The 13,293-nt window shown below is 38.9% G+C and overlaps 1 protein-coding gene across 2 annotated transcripts in view; it reads right to left on the bottom strand.

The window, feature by feature from the left end:
- ZFYVE26 (zinc finger FYVE-type containing 26) overlaps positions 1-12,385 on the bottom strand; it is a 51,160-nt gene extending 38,775 nt beyond the window's left edge. Inside the window, exons 1-10 of one of the 2 annotated variants that reach the window (XM_063289794.1) lie at positions 12,104-12,385; positions 10,814-10,892; positions 9,598-9,687; positions 6,848-7,388; positions 5,698-5,828; positions 4,794-4,958; positions 4,573-4,661; positions 3,763-3,923; positions 3,086-3,298; positions 1,397-2,059 (exon numbers count right to left, since the gene is read on the bottom strand). In XM_063289794.1, coding sequence (XP_063145864.1) covers positions 1,397-2,059; positions 3,086-3,298; positions 3,763-3,923; positions 4,573-4,661; positions 4,794-4,958; positions 5,698-5,828; positions 6,848-7,388; positions 9,598-9,687; positions 10,814-10,892; positions 12,104-12,294 — 2,323 coding nt within the window. In that variant the 5' untranslated portion in view covers positions 12,295-12,385. Of the gene's footprint in view, positions 1-1,396; positions 2,060-3,085; positions 3,314-3,762; positions 3,924-4,572; positions 4,662-4,793; positions 4,959-5,697; positions 5,829-6,847; positions 7,389-9,597; positions 9,688-10,813; positions 10,893-12,103 lie in introns of those variants that run through there. The other variant, XM_063289793.1, reaches the window with a different exon arrangement.
- Between the last annotated feature and the right edge of the window lie 908 nt (positions 12,386-13,293).

Genomic DNA, 13,293 nt, shown 5'->3' with positions numbered 1-13,293 from the left:
TTTTAATAGTACCTGCCTCTACGGATAGACTGTGTTGAAAAGATGTTATGGAAGAGAAACAAGTTCTACCTGACAAGATTGAGACTAAGTTGAAAGTGGATTTAAAAATGACAGGCTGCAAGAATGACATGGAAAAAGAGGCTTGTTAAAGTTTGGAATTTTGTGAGAAGGGACAAAGAAAAAAATGAAAAGAAATCAAGTTCTATGACACTATTTGAAAGGCCTAAAGATCAAGATTGTTAGAAGTAAAAGGAAGGGATATAAAGTTGGTTTATCTGATCAAGGTTAAAATAGGTATGTTGTTATCTCTGGTAACCCTTAATGGACTTTTGCTGACACCAGGACTGAAATGACGAGGTTTAAAGATTTGTTTATAGATAAGAGATGGGCTATGGGAAGAAGAGATAATTTGCTGTATTTTAAGAGAAGATAAGTTACTAAAATTGTTTATATTAGTTGTGATGAAGGTGGGAAGTCACTTCTTTATACATTTCTTTTCTTCTTCTTTACCATATTCTTTTTTCTTACGTTTCTCTTTCAATTTTTTCCTTTTTTCCTTCTTTTCTGCACCTTCTACTTTTCTTTTTCTTTTTTTAGTTTTTTCAGTTTGTATTAGTTTTTATTGTTGTAATTATAATTCTTAATAAAATTACTATTAAAAAAAAGTATGCCATATATTTCTGAAATGACTTTTGAAAGAGAGCAATGGAGATGCGTGGCACATAAGCTAAGGAAAGGACACAGAGAAAACCTGGAAGTTGCCAAATGACCACCAAAAGGAGGAACATAAAACAATACTTTCAGTCCCAGCCTCCAGAATAGGTTCTCTAAATCATAGGGAAAAGAGTTGTAAATATTGATAGACTTCCGCACTGTATTTGGAGTCTCTATTCTGGAAATTCTCTTACAGCTTCTTTCTTTAAAGCAGAAACATGGTTGCATCACATGACAGAGCTTAGCCAGAAGAACGAAAGTTCATCATAACCCAAGCTTGGACCAAGGAATATATCCTGATCCACTGCTGCCTTCTTTTCAGAGACTTGTACAACTTTGTTACATTCAAAAATCTTTCTGTCACATATGCTTGGAGAAGACAAATGAACTGTCATAATACATCAGCCCACTGATACTTGGGGCACATCATACAATAGGCTTAGAGGACTACATGGGAGAGATAACATTCTGTGATGCAGTGCAAACTCGTGACACTGCTGTATCTCCTCCCTGTTCTTTTCCAAAGCAACTTTATTTTGCATATTCATGTGTACAATCTTCTATTTCCTGACTTTCTCCACACTAGGATATAAAACTCAGTTTCTTCTTAAGCTCCCACTAATAGAAGCACCTGTACTTTTTTGACAGTTTAAGAATGAGTGAAATCTCTAGTAATTCTTACCTGTATTTTTATTGCTGAGCACTATTCTGTGCCGCCACTGAGCTTCAGAAAGATACTTGGAGAACTGCTGCACACGGCAATTAAAGCTTTCCCTATTTACAGATAAATTCAGGCAATCCAGCAGAGCCAGTTCCAACTTAGGGACGTGTCTTGAGTCCCACACAAAAGAATCCTCAATTTCTTTCAGATGTTCCAGGAGCATTTTGAGAAATATCTCCAATGCCACGTCATCCACTAGAAATCCAGAGATATCACTAGTGAAGTGTTTCAAATCCAAATAGCTTAACCCAAAGGAATCACAATTTTTGCTATTTGATTCCAAACTGAGTAACATTTGGGTGCTCTTGCACTCCTGGGGTGCAGAGGAAGTATGCACATGGGCTCTCAGTACAGGACTGACAGAGTGCTGAGGACTTGCTGAAGTGGATGAATCTTGGCTTGTACAACACTCTGCTCTCTTGCCCAAATGTTTTTTTTTCTTGAAGCCAGCATCTTCTGCATTATCTTCTTCTTGTGGATTGTTACCATAGAGGTCACTTGAGGAGATAAAGAGCAAAGAGAATATGTTCTCCAGGAGTTCCAATCGTAGAGGAGCAGGTACGCTTCTTAAATAATTCTGACACTTGGAGAGATAATGAGGAAAGAGACTTGCATAATCTGTATCTGTGAAGACAAAACAATTAAATGAACAGATTCGGTATTTTTCTCCAATCAACAGCTTTGTCTGAGAACCAAGTAGCAGAAGTGTCATTAAAAAAATAAACTTGGCAGTCCTTCCCATAATGTAGTTCCCTGTGATAAACAAACATTATACCCACCTCCTCACTTCTACTCTGTATGAGAGAAATTCTACAGCCTGAGGATCCTGGAAGGGGGAAAGAGCCAGAGGGGGATATATTCACTCTAAGACTGTTATGGGGACTAAGCCGAACAGGCACAATCAGCCCAAATACAGCTCTGAGATTAAGAATTGTTCATAAGGAAGAGAAGGCTTAAATTGCAGAACTTTCCTTGTTGTACCTTGGGAGCTAGGTGTAGCTGTAGTGGGGGCGACTGAACTCAATGAAATGGGGAACATTCTGAAATTAAGGGGAACCTGAGCCCTAAGTGCCTGATTCTTCTACTGTACTTATCAACTATATTTTCTGCAAAGCAGAGGTCTCTTCTAAACTTTTAAAACTTGATGTTGGACCTTTTTACAGAAATGCCCATACCTTTTGACATAGAGGAGGTTTACAATCAATTGGAGACTGGGAATCTAGAAGTTGCCATTTTAACACACCTGGTGTGCACCAGGTTGGGGAAAGCTGGACTAAATGGTATCATCCAGGTTACAGAATACCACACGTGAGCATAAGGAGCACCTTGTGACGTTTTTCTCTGCAGAATATGGTTATCCTCTCCTTCTATAATTAAAAGTTGCTCCCCAAAAGTCTGGACTCACAGAAATACCACCACAAATACATAGATTGGTTTAAGGAAAGTAAGTGCAGTATCCAGTGCGATCATCAGAATGCACTACAACTCCAGGATAATAGATAATACTTGCAATGACTACCCCTGAATTCTCACTGCTTAAAATTTTAAACAAAGCCATTCAAAATAGAAAGCTCACTGCAGAAAGAAGTAAATGCCCAATGAATAAAAAGCAACATGAAATTTAGTTAGCAGTTACAGGTACCGCGAGACCTGGGCAAAGAGGTTGATTGGAAAATTCGTCCTGTTCCAGAAGTTCACTAGGGAGCTCAGTGACAAAGTAGTTTGCACAGTGTCTGCAATTTGAACCTCTGTGTGCTTTGACACACAGTGCATAGATGGCATACTTCATGGCACAAAATGCCTGGAAAAGAGTAAGATTGTGTTGTTGGCTTAAAAGGCGAGCATCTGGCATCACTGCTGAATCTAAAACAGAAGAGGACACAGAAAAACTAGCCATTAGTTAACCTTGGCATGCATGATTTTTTAAGTCTCAACAGCTAGATGAGCTGTAGAGACTTAACAGTTCAATAAGTTAATTAAGTCTATTAAGACATAATAATAATACGTTAATAGTTTTAGGACAAAATTCTACAACCACTGGTCCTGCATCCCAAGGACCAGGGGTTTCTTTGGTTTCCTGCCTATGAAACAAGAGAAATAGTTCTGATCTCAAGGTAGGGAAGCCCATGTTTCATCCTGCACCATCCCTCACCAGCCAAAGCCAGTGTTCCCGGCAGTTCCCAAAACCAAGAAGGCCTCAAAGAAGCCATGGCAAGGCCAAGATGGACAGTACAAGATTAAAACCCAGGACACAACATTAAAAAAATTAAAGCAATAAAGAAGAAATTTTGGCTAACACCATTACAATTTACAATTACATATTTTACCTTGACCTTCTGTGCACTTAGCTGGAGTTTTCTGGAAAAGCTCAATTACTGCTTCCTCATTCAAGGCCAAGAGGTCTGTAAGATGGTAGAGAAGGTAAAGGGAAGAATGGCACTCCAAGCTGTGCAAGTGCTGCAGAAGAATCTTCTCTGGGATGCAATTACTATACAAGAAAGTAAGCAGAGCTGAATGTCAGTGAATGAGGCTTCACCTCTAGATTTTTTCTAGATAAGGATACACAACATTCCCAAAGTTGGTTTTAGTTAGTTTGCATAGTGTTTTTTTTAGCCCTTAGTTTCAAGAACAATTTAAGCAACTTGTAGAGTTCAAATAAATTTAGTGACAAAGGCAGACCTATAGGTACTGCAGTTCTACAAATTGGTTTGTTCACTAGCAAGAGCCCAAGGAGTATATATGATTCACCAAGAGTTTAACTCTGCAGTAGAACTGCCCCAAATGTTGATCCCTTCACACTACAGTACATACAGTATACAAATCTGCTTAAGTGAGCAGTGATGATGGAGATAGGTCCTCCACAGATAACAGAAATAGAACAGCTAAACCAGCGTAGCTGAATGGAGGAATGGATGTATTCACACTAGGTGAAATTAGGTAAGAGAGCTGAGAATTGTAAAGATTGCAGCCACAGCCAGAGATAGGCATCAACCCTTTCCACTCCCAGCTGCAGCCAGAGGCCAAGCACGCACATGCTAATCGATATTACCATCATTATACCTCAACACAAATAAGCTTGACTGTGGGGGAAGATCTTTCACCAAAGAATTAAACCAAGTATTCCCATGCTGTGTTACCTATTCTGCTGGATGCACCACTCCAGAACCTCCACCTGGGCACACAACCCATCACAGAAATCTTTTAACACGGAGTCATTGTAGAGACCCTGTTAAAACAAAGGGTGAGGGGGAGAAGTCATCTTCTCTTATCCACGCTCTCTGACCTCTTCCAAGAAACAGACTATGGTCAAGAGAGAAATGTTGTGCTTCCCTCCCATGGATGGTGATGTCTGACTTGCCTGAGATTTGTGTAGGGTCTGCAGCAGCACCTTTGCCGATTCTAAGCTACAACACTGAGTCCAACCAAGCAATATCAGGAGGCGACTGAGGTAGCTGAATTCCTGTCTCAGTAAACTGCGGAGACTTGAGAAGTCTTCCCTTTTCAGTAAAGTTAATGCTGTAATCTATAGGGAAAAAAATGACTTCTTTATTCTAAGACTGTGGAATGTTAGAGCTGGAAGTATGGCTGGTGGCTGTAAAGCGAAGGCATAGGTTTAATATGCCAGAACAATGTCCAGTGGATAAAATCAAATTCATACTTTCTGACATACGTTTTTGCTCTTTTACTCATAAAGTATAAATGGGTGTCATCTACAAGAGTGTGTATGAAAATAGGAAACTACAGATTGGAGAGAGCTGCGTGTTATGCTCCAAAACAATTGTAATAGTGGAAGACCCATAGATGAGTTTCGGGGGAAACAGCATAACATTCTGAATGAATATGATCCAGGGAAAACCTACTCTTGAGTAGTTTCGAACTGTAAATAGGAATACAGGAGATTAAGGAAAAAACTCATTTACAGAAATGTATCTACTTGTATGGAGTTGAGCCCATTAGTATCCACCTTAGGGTTGTGCAATATTTAGCAATTCTGGAACAATTCATTCCAGAGAACTCTGGACTATTCTTTTTCCAATCTGGACCATGCCAAACTGCCAACATGGGATGGATGCTGACCCATTTCTATTGTTAATAAGGTATGAGTCCCCCTGGCTTCTAACTATAGAATTAAAGATGCGCACCACCATGTTTTTTTGTCTCAGGCAGCAAAATATCTTGGGCCAGCCCAGGTTTAGTTCTGAAACAGTAATATTTACACAATTAACTTCTTCAACCTTTCTTACATCTCATTACGAATTTACCAGAATCTGTTCCAAAAAGTGCTTGTTGCTGCTAAGATAGTAGAAATAAGCAGCTTTCCAAGAATAAGCCTGCTCATGATCCAAGAACAGTGCCATCACTGCTCGCTCAGCATCCAACTGTTCAGATGTACCTGAAATATTCAGAAGGGTAGTTAGTTTCACATAATGCCAAGACACAGGGGACTTATACTGGTAGTGAAAGGGCTGTTGTTGTTGCTGCTGTTTTTTAAAATCGTAGTGCTTGCAATGGCAGCCATTTCATTACATAAGATACAATTTGCACAAACACAGGAGGCAGAAATAGGAAGAGCGGATGTCCTTTCCATACTACATTCTACTCTGTATTATTGACCAACTAAGTCAGTGGCAAAGCTACTAAATGGAAATATCTGTGGCTCATCCTACACACCAGCTTCAGCTATCAATAAATGGTTCAAACCATCCTTACATACTATTCTTCATTAGACCAGCAATTTATGATTTCTTCAGCTGATCTAAATGATACACTCTTCTTACTCACCCTATGCAAAGACCAGAGTTTAGTCCCTTTCAAATCACTGAATCAGGGATGGGCAACCCACAGCCTCCATGAGGTTCTCCCCAGGACACCACAGTTGTGCCCTTGAAATTCAGGAGCAAAATGGCCAATTTTCAGTACTGCAAGTTTTGATTTTTTTTTCTCACTAAAATAAGAATGGAAGTGGGTAAACTCTGGGAAATAGACTGCATTAATTTCTAATCTAAAACAGTCTCAAACTGGTTCAAAGTCGTACTACAAAAATCCAGCCATTTTGTCATCAAGTTCTGGTAGTGTGATTTTTGAGTTGTCTTAGGGAAGGGTGAGGTTGAGGATGGAAATTGAAATGACTTCTTGCTCTATTCCATCCCTCCCTGCAACATAGGTTGAAAAAATAAGATCCAGCCCTTCTTGTGACATCACCAAACCCTTCCTGTCACGTTCAGCCCTCCATCTGCTCAGGAAGGAATGGTGCTCTCCAACCATCCAATAATTGCTGCAGATTCTTCAACCTCTCCACAACATTTCAGGTGATCTGGAGGGGTGGGGACCACACAGAATCCTGGCGAGGGCTAGATGATGCCTCTTGGCCACAATGTGCAGTTAGGGCTTGGACCATACAATTAAACTAACCTTTGTCTGGTGACTTCTGCCCCAGCAATTTCTCTCTCATCTTCTCAATAAATACACTGCCAAAGAGACTAAGCAAGGCATGGCTGTCTTTTCGCAGTAGGCAGCTGAGTAGCCTCTCCTCCCTAAGAGGACTCTGCTCAACCCAACAAACATCCAGAAGTTCTCTGCAGAGAAGCCGCAGCTCTCTCGTCTGATTTTCCACCTTCAAATTCAACATGCTCAGGGCATTATAGATCTCATCTGCAACCTTGCTCCCCTCTCTCTCCAGTAACTCTGGATTTAGCTGAAGACGCTTCAAAGATCTGAGTGAATCCCAAAGAAAGCCAACAAAAATGTTCTGTGGCAAGCCACTTTGTATTACTGAAGAGCTACATTCCACAGGATCACGCTGAAGAAGTTCCAATATGGCTTGCAATTTCCGAGGAGCCTGCAAGAGCATTTTTTGAAGGATACACATCACCTCCACACCAAATTTCTGTACTGATCCATCTCTTTGTTTCCTATGCAACAAATGGCTGTCTTCAAATGCTTCATAAAGTTCCTAGAGGGGGAAAAATAGCTGCATAAGAACATTTTCCTCCATATATATATTTGATATGAAAAATATATCAAATACTAATGATCAAATGCATTTGATCAGTGGAGATGAAAAAAAGCCCTAGACATCTAGAAGGCAACACCTGTCTGTAAACCATTATTGCTTTGGCAGCTGATAATGTTGCAGATAGCTGGATTCCACAGTCCAGCCCTATGTTTATGAGACAGCTGCCTCTGGTCTGCCTGTTCACCAAAGGTACCATTATGGCTTCAAAGAGGAACAAGAAAGATGAGTTGAGGGCTTCCTTGATTCCCCCCAGGACCACAAGAAATCTTCATGGCACCAGAGAGTATGACAGAGGAAACCACTTAGTTCTTCAACTAATCTTGCACTTGCAGCTATTTAACATCATAGGATGGCATTTCTGAATCTGGCACCATCCAAATGTGTTTGACTATAATACCTAGATAGTGGCTTGGAATTAATGAGAATTCTAATTCAACCCCTCAGGATAACACACAGTAAAAAGCTGCATTGTGATTAGATGCTGACACTGGATAAATAATTAGGTATCAAACAAACTCTCGGGAGAGAGCAATGTCATTGTCATCTCTGTGCTAGACTGAAATGTTAGCTCCCATTTTCCACAACCCCAATGGTTTTGCAGTATAAGAAGGGTTGCAGTCGGAGAGAGATGACTAAGAAAAGCCACATAATGAAGACAGCCTTAGTCTTAAGAATTCTCACAGTCTCCAACTGTTCTGTAAGCTCAGAAGATTCAAGTCCACCCTCAGCCATGATGATGATGATGAGCCTGCATCAGTTTTGACTCATGGCAACTGCCTGGACCAGTCCCTGTAGTTTTCCTGGCAAGGTTTTTTGGAAGTGGTTTACCATTGCCTCCTTCCTAGGGCTGAGAGAGAGGGACTGGCCCAAGGTCACCCAGCTGGCTTTGTGCCCAAGGTGGGACTAGAACTCACAGTCTCCCAGTTTCTAGCCTGATGCCTTAACCACTACACCAAACTGACTCTCCCTCCACCCATAGAAGCTAATTTTGTTCATGCCCGTCACTCTCCTGCAGCTTGATCTACCTTACAATGTTGTTGTTATGGGAAAACAAAATTGAACCACAAGGAGAGTCAGGATGCAAATCTTACAAATAATTAAATAGCTATATGACACCCCAGCTTGGTAATACTGGGTGCTGAACTGAAGCCACAAAACACAAGCATGTAACTTGAAAGGGAGAACATAACTGCAGTGACAACGTCTAGTGTTGCAGCGAAAGAGACGTATCATTTGTTTCTTGCATTATCTGATTTTACATATATATCAGTGGGGGTGTAAGCTGGTGGTGTCTGTTCATCTTGCAAATTAAAACATTGGCACAGTATAGGACTACTGCTGAAAAAGGCAAATGTCATGTTGAGGATTATTAGAAAAGGAACCAAAAATAGAACTCCCAATATAATGCGTTTATACAATTCCATAATGCAACAGCATTTGGAAGTTCTGATCACTGCACCTTGGGGGGGAAAATACTAAAAGTAAAGATACAAAAAAGGTGATCACAGTGATCAAAAGGCTAAAACAACTTCCCTATGAAGAAGGGTTACATTTGGGATGTTTAAGGCATATGAGAAGATATATAAGTATGTTACATTAGGTAGGTAACATTATGCACAATACAGACAAAATGGATAGAAAGACATTTCTTTTCCTGTCTCAAAATACTAACTAGAACTGTGGTTTAACTGGAATGGTGGCAGATTCAGAACAGATCAAAGGAACTACTTATTCACATTGTGCACAGTCAAGTTCTACAAGTCACCACCACATGATATAACGTTATCTAACAATCTGAAAACATAAGATAAATCCAGGGAGCTATCAGTTGCTGGTGGAAGCCATGGTGGCCATAATTTCTTCCTGTATCAGAGGCATTATGTTTCTCAATAATGGATGCTTGAAGAAATGAGTGGGAGGTTGCTAATGTCCTCATATCCCACAGTAGAGGGCCTCACAATGGATCCTGGTTGGTCACTTACAAAACTAACACTGGACTAGTTAGCACTCTGGTCTGATCCAACAAAGTTCTTCGCATATTCATATATCAGCATTCTGAATTCACATCCAGCCTATATGCACTAAATACTCTGTTCAGACATGTTTGTACTAGAAGCAACCTGCTGTCCTTAAAGAGGAACCACACCTTTAAAACAGCATATGGGACATCCTTTTCCAGTTCTTCTAGGAGAAGCAAGAATTCAGTTTCTCTTTGGAGAGTTACTGGGACTGTTTTCTGGAATGATTAAAGAACAGATAAAGAAAATATAAGAAAAATAGCATATACAAATAAGAATTGTTTTGTCAGCTCCTGTTGGTATATAGTTCTAGATGCTTAAAAACTTCTAGCAATACCTATCTACTGTGATATTTCCCCAAACAAATGGACTGCATTTTTATTTGCACTTGTCCCCTCAGCTATTTACTGGTGCGTATGAACCCACATGATTGGCTCAAATTCAAGGGAGCCACTGATTTAAACTATATGTATAGTTGGGCAAATTATTTTTGCCACTCCCAGATTGTCTAATTAACTTAGTAAAACTGCTAACTTTCCCACTAAGCCAAGAGGCAAATCTGTAATGGCAGCTTTGCACATATGATTCTATTGAAATTCAGTTACGAGTTGCATGTTAGATTGATTTTCAATGCACAGGAGCAAGACCATTTAAAAATATGAGTACCTTAGCAAGAATTCAAGAGCATATCCTGCTATGAGAATCCTTCCATTATACAGGAGTGTAGTAGGGTATAGTAATGACATTATTGGAGGTTTTGGTTTTGTGCCTTCAAATCAGTGTGGACTCCTAGTGATTGCCTGGACAAGTCCCTGCAATTTTCTTAGCAAGATTTCAGAAGTGGTTTACCACTGCCTGGTTCTTAGGGCTGAGAGAAAGTGACTGGCCCAAGGCCACCCAGCTGGCCTCATGCCTAAGGCAGGACTAGAACTCACAGTCTCCCGGTTTCTAGCCTGATGCTTTAAACTCTACACCAAATTGCAGCTGAAATTTACAGCCCAGGTTTTTTTAGTTTTATAGGTATACTACTTGAACTGTTTTGCAGTGAGATCTATAATTTAAAAAAGAAAAGCATTTTTTCTATTGGAGCAATTTAAGTAAGAATGCAATATTCCTATTTAACCACAATCTATTTTCCTTTTGCATTGTTCAGAAATCATAGCCAGCTTCTTCCTAGCCAGCACTGGTTCAGTTAACTTATTTGGCTTAAGGCGATGGGAAAAAAATCTTAAGACTTCTTGTAATTACTCCAGTGTTGATTCGTATATTTCATTACTGCAGCAAAATTTATCTCAGTACTAGACAAAGTATTTTTATACATGGAACTAAAATGTTTTTCTTTACCTGTTCATGTGATAGCCATTTCTGCAATACAAGGAGCCAAAACCATGCAAGTTTTTGAGGACTGTGATTTGAGTCACTCCTACAAACGTAACAAATAACCAGAACTACAGTTACATCCTATATGTTCACTTTTTAAAAGAAGTTACTCTTAAATAATCATGTTTCAAACTGCAGCCATAGTAGGAATGATATAATATCCCAGAAAACTGTAATTCTCAAAATTTCACCTCAAGCTAAATATGCACATACTATAATCCCTCTGCTGTAACTTTCTACCACTTCAGTCACCTGATCTTCTTCCATCTGCCTAACTACACTTTAGTTAATCTGTAGCAAATTACCAAATTTAATTTAGAGAATAAAGTAACGGAAAATATTTTTTCCAGAGCAACCACCAGGAAAATGATTTCCCTATATGTTCTAACTGGTCACCAATTTCAAATACTCTAAAAAAATGTAGCAAACAATTTTTAAAAGCTAGCATGAAGTAGTTTTTAAGTCTTGTGAATCTCAGTATGCTGGTACCACCAGCAGATTTAAAACTCTGGGGTTTTTTTAATTACTGAAAAAATATTTCACACTAGTTTTAAACATCAGAAAGATTCTGATTCTCTTCTCTTTCTGCCTTCTCTTGCTTTATATATTTAAAACATTTTGTAAGAATTCAACTCAAATATATAATTCTATTTTACCTTGCCATAATTCTACATAAAAATATAGAAAGTTATACTATTGTATTTTTACTATCTTGTTTGAGACAGAGTTCTTGAAATTTCAGAAGCTCACACATGATTTTGAGTTGGCCTACTGAAAGTAATGTCTTATAATATAGAATTCAGATTTTCCTTCATAGCTAATACAGCTACTTCTGCCTTTTAAGCCTGAAGATGCAACCCTAAACATCTCTAAGCAGAGACCTCATTACCAAATAACTACATTTAGAATATAATCCTAGGCATAATTAACATGAAGTCAGCCCTATTAAACATAGCAAAATGTACTTTTGCATAAATACATTGAGGATTACACTACATAAATATAACAGGTACATTTAGTCAGAATGTGCACATTAAACTCCAAATAAATATTAGGTGACACATATTAAAGGAACACCATGAAAAACAATTTAAGGCTGCAATCCATTATACACCTACCTACAATCACACTGAAAGCAATTAAGAATTACTTCTCCATATCCATGCATAGGATTGCACTGTTACATGTTCTAAATGAGGAAATCCCTTTTTTCACATACACAACTTTCACTATTTGTAACAGAATATAACTTGCCTCAAACGGGAAGGGCAGATTATGAGGGCATGAAGGATTCTTTCCACCTTTTCAGAGCCATCAGCCTGCCACTGGTGTAACTGAGGGACGCAGGCCCGAGCAAGTTCCCAGTCTCCTCTTTGCACACATTCAGAGAAGAACCAGAAGAGCCGTTCTAGGGATGCTGCTTCTTCCCTACCAAACGGATGCATCTTCCCGCTTCGAAAGGCAATCACCTTGATTCATCAGCTCCTACTTTGGAATATATTCTACTAAAGCTGTTGCTTATAATGCATTTCCTAAAATGAAAAGATTTTGGAAAGAGGTGAGTCAAGAACTTCAGTCTTACTCAGAACTTTAGCCAACCAGGCAACTAAAGTTACTGCATTCTTTTTATTTCCAACTTATAATTCCAGATTCACCACTCTCTCCCTTCTAGCATTAGCTGCACGCAGGTCGAGAGAAGTCTTTTCATTAGCTGATTCCCCAGCTATTTACCAGCTTTCCAAACTTTAAGTGACTCTGCCAAATCTGCACCAGAAAAAACTAATAATATACAAAACAATCCTTGTTTACATACAACTCATTTCCATCAGCAGAACTACACAAAAATAACTAACCATCATAAACTGACACATTTCTGACTACCCTATTTTTTTCCTAGGTCTAGAAAGGAACTCCATTAATTGCATACTTTTTAAAAAGCCTTTGCTTTTTCACTCATTTTTATTTTAATCTAAGTTTATTTATTGTTTCATTACAGTGGTGCTGAAATAATACAGGACAGCTGTAAACTACTTCTATCAACATCGAAAACTACAGTTTTTCAAGAAACCTTTGCTACTGTGCTTGCCACTGTTTTTCAGCCATATTTACTGGAATAATACACTGTACTTGGCAAGGTTATTTCTAATGTTCAAAAACTCAAAACTATGTTCAACTATATTACACATTGAAAGGATATTTTGTTGCCTAATGATAAAGACATGGATTTCATTTTTAAAGAAGCTTTAATTTAATTTAATATTATTTAAAAAATGAAATATGGTTGAGTCCCTGTTCTCGCTCTCAATTAGTATTGTTCACAACTCATTCAACTGATCTTCACTGGAAAGGCAGGGAATGTGGCAAGCTGTGAGGATGGCTGTCCTTCAGTGCCATGACAGCTAAAATAACAACCCAGGCTTTTTCAATGTTTTCAGAAGAAAGTA

This window comes from Candoia aspera, chromosome 1 (assembly GCF_035149785.1).
Source record: "Candoia aspera isolate rCanAsp1 chromosome 1, rCanAsp1.hap2, whole genome shotgun sequence".
NCBI classification, from domain to species: Eukaryota; Metazoa; Chordata; class Lepidosauria; order Squamata; family Boidae; genus Candoia; species Candoia aspera.
The sequence above is the reverse complement of the archived record's forward strand: the minus strand, read 5'-3'. Positions and strand labels throughout refer to the sequence as shown.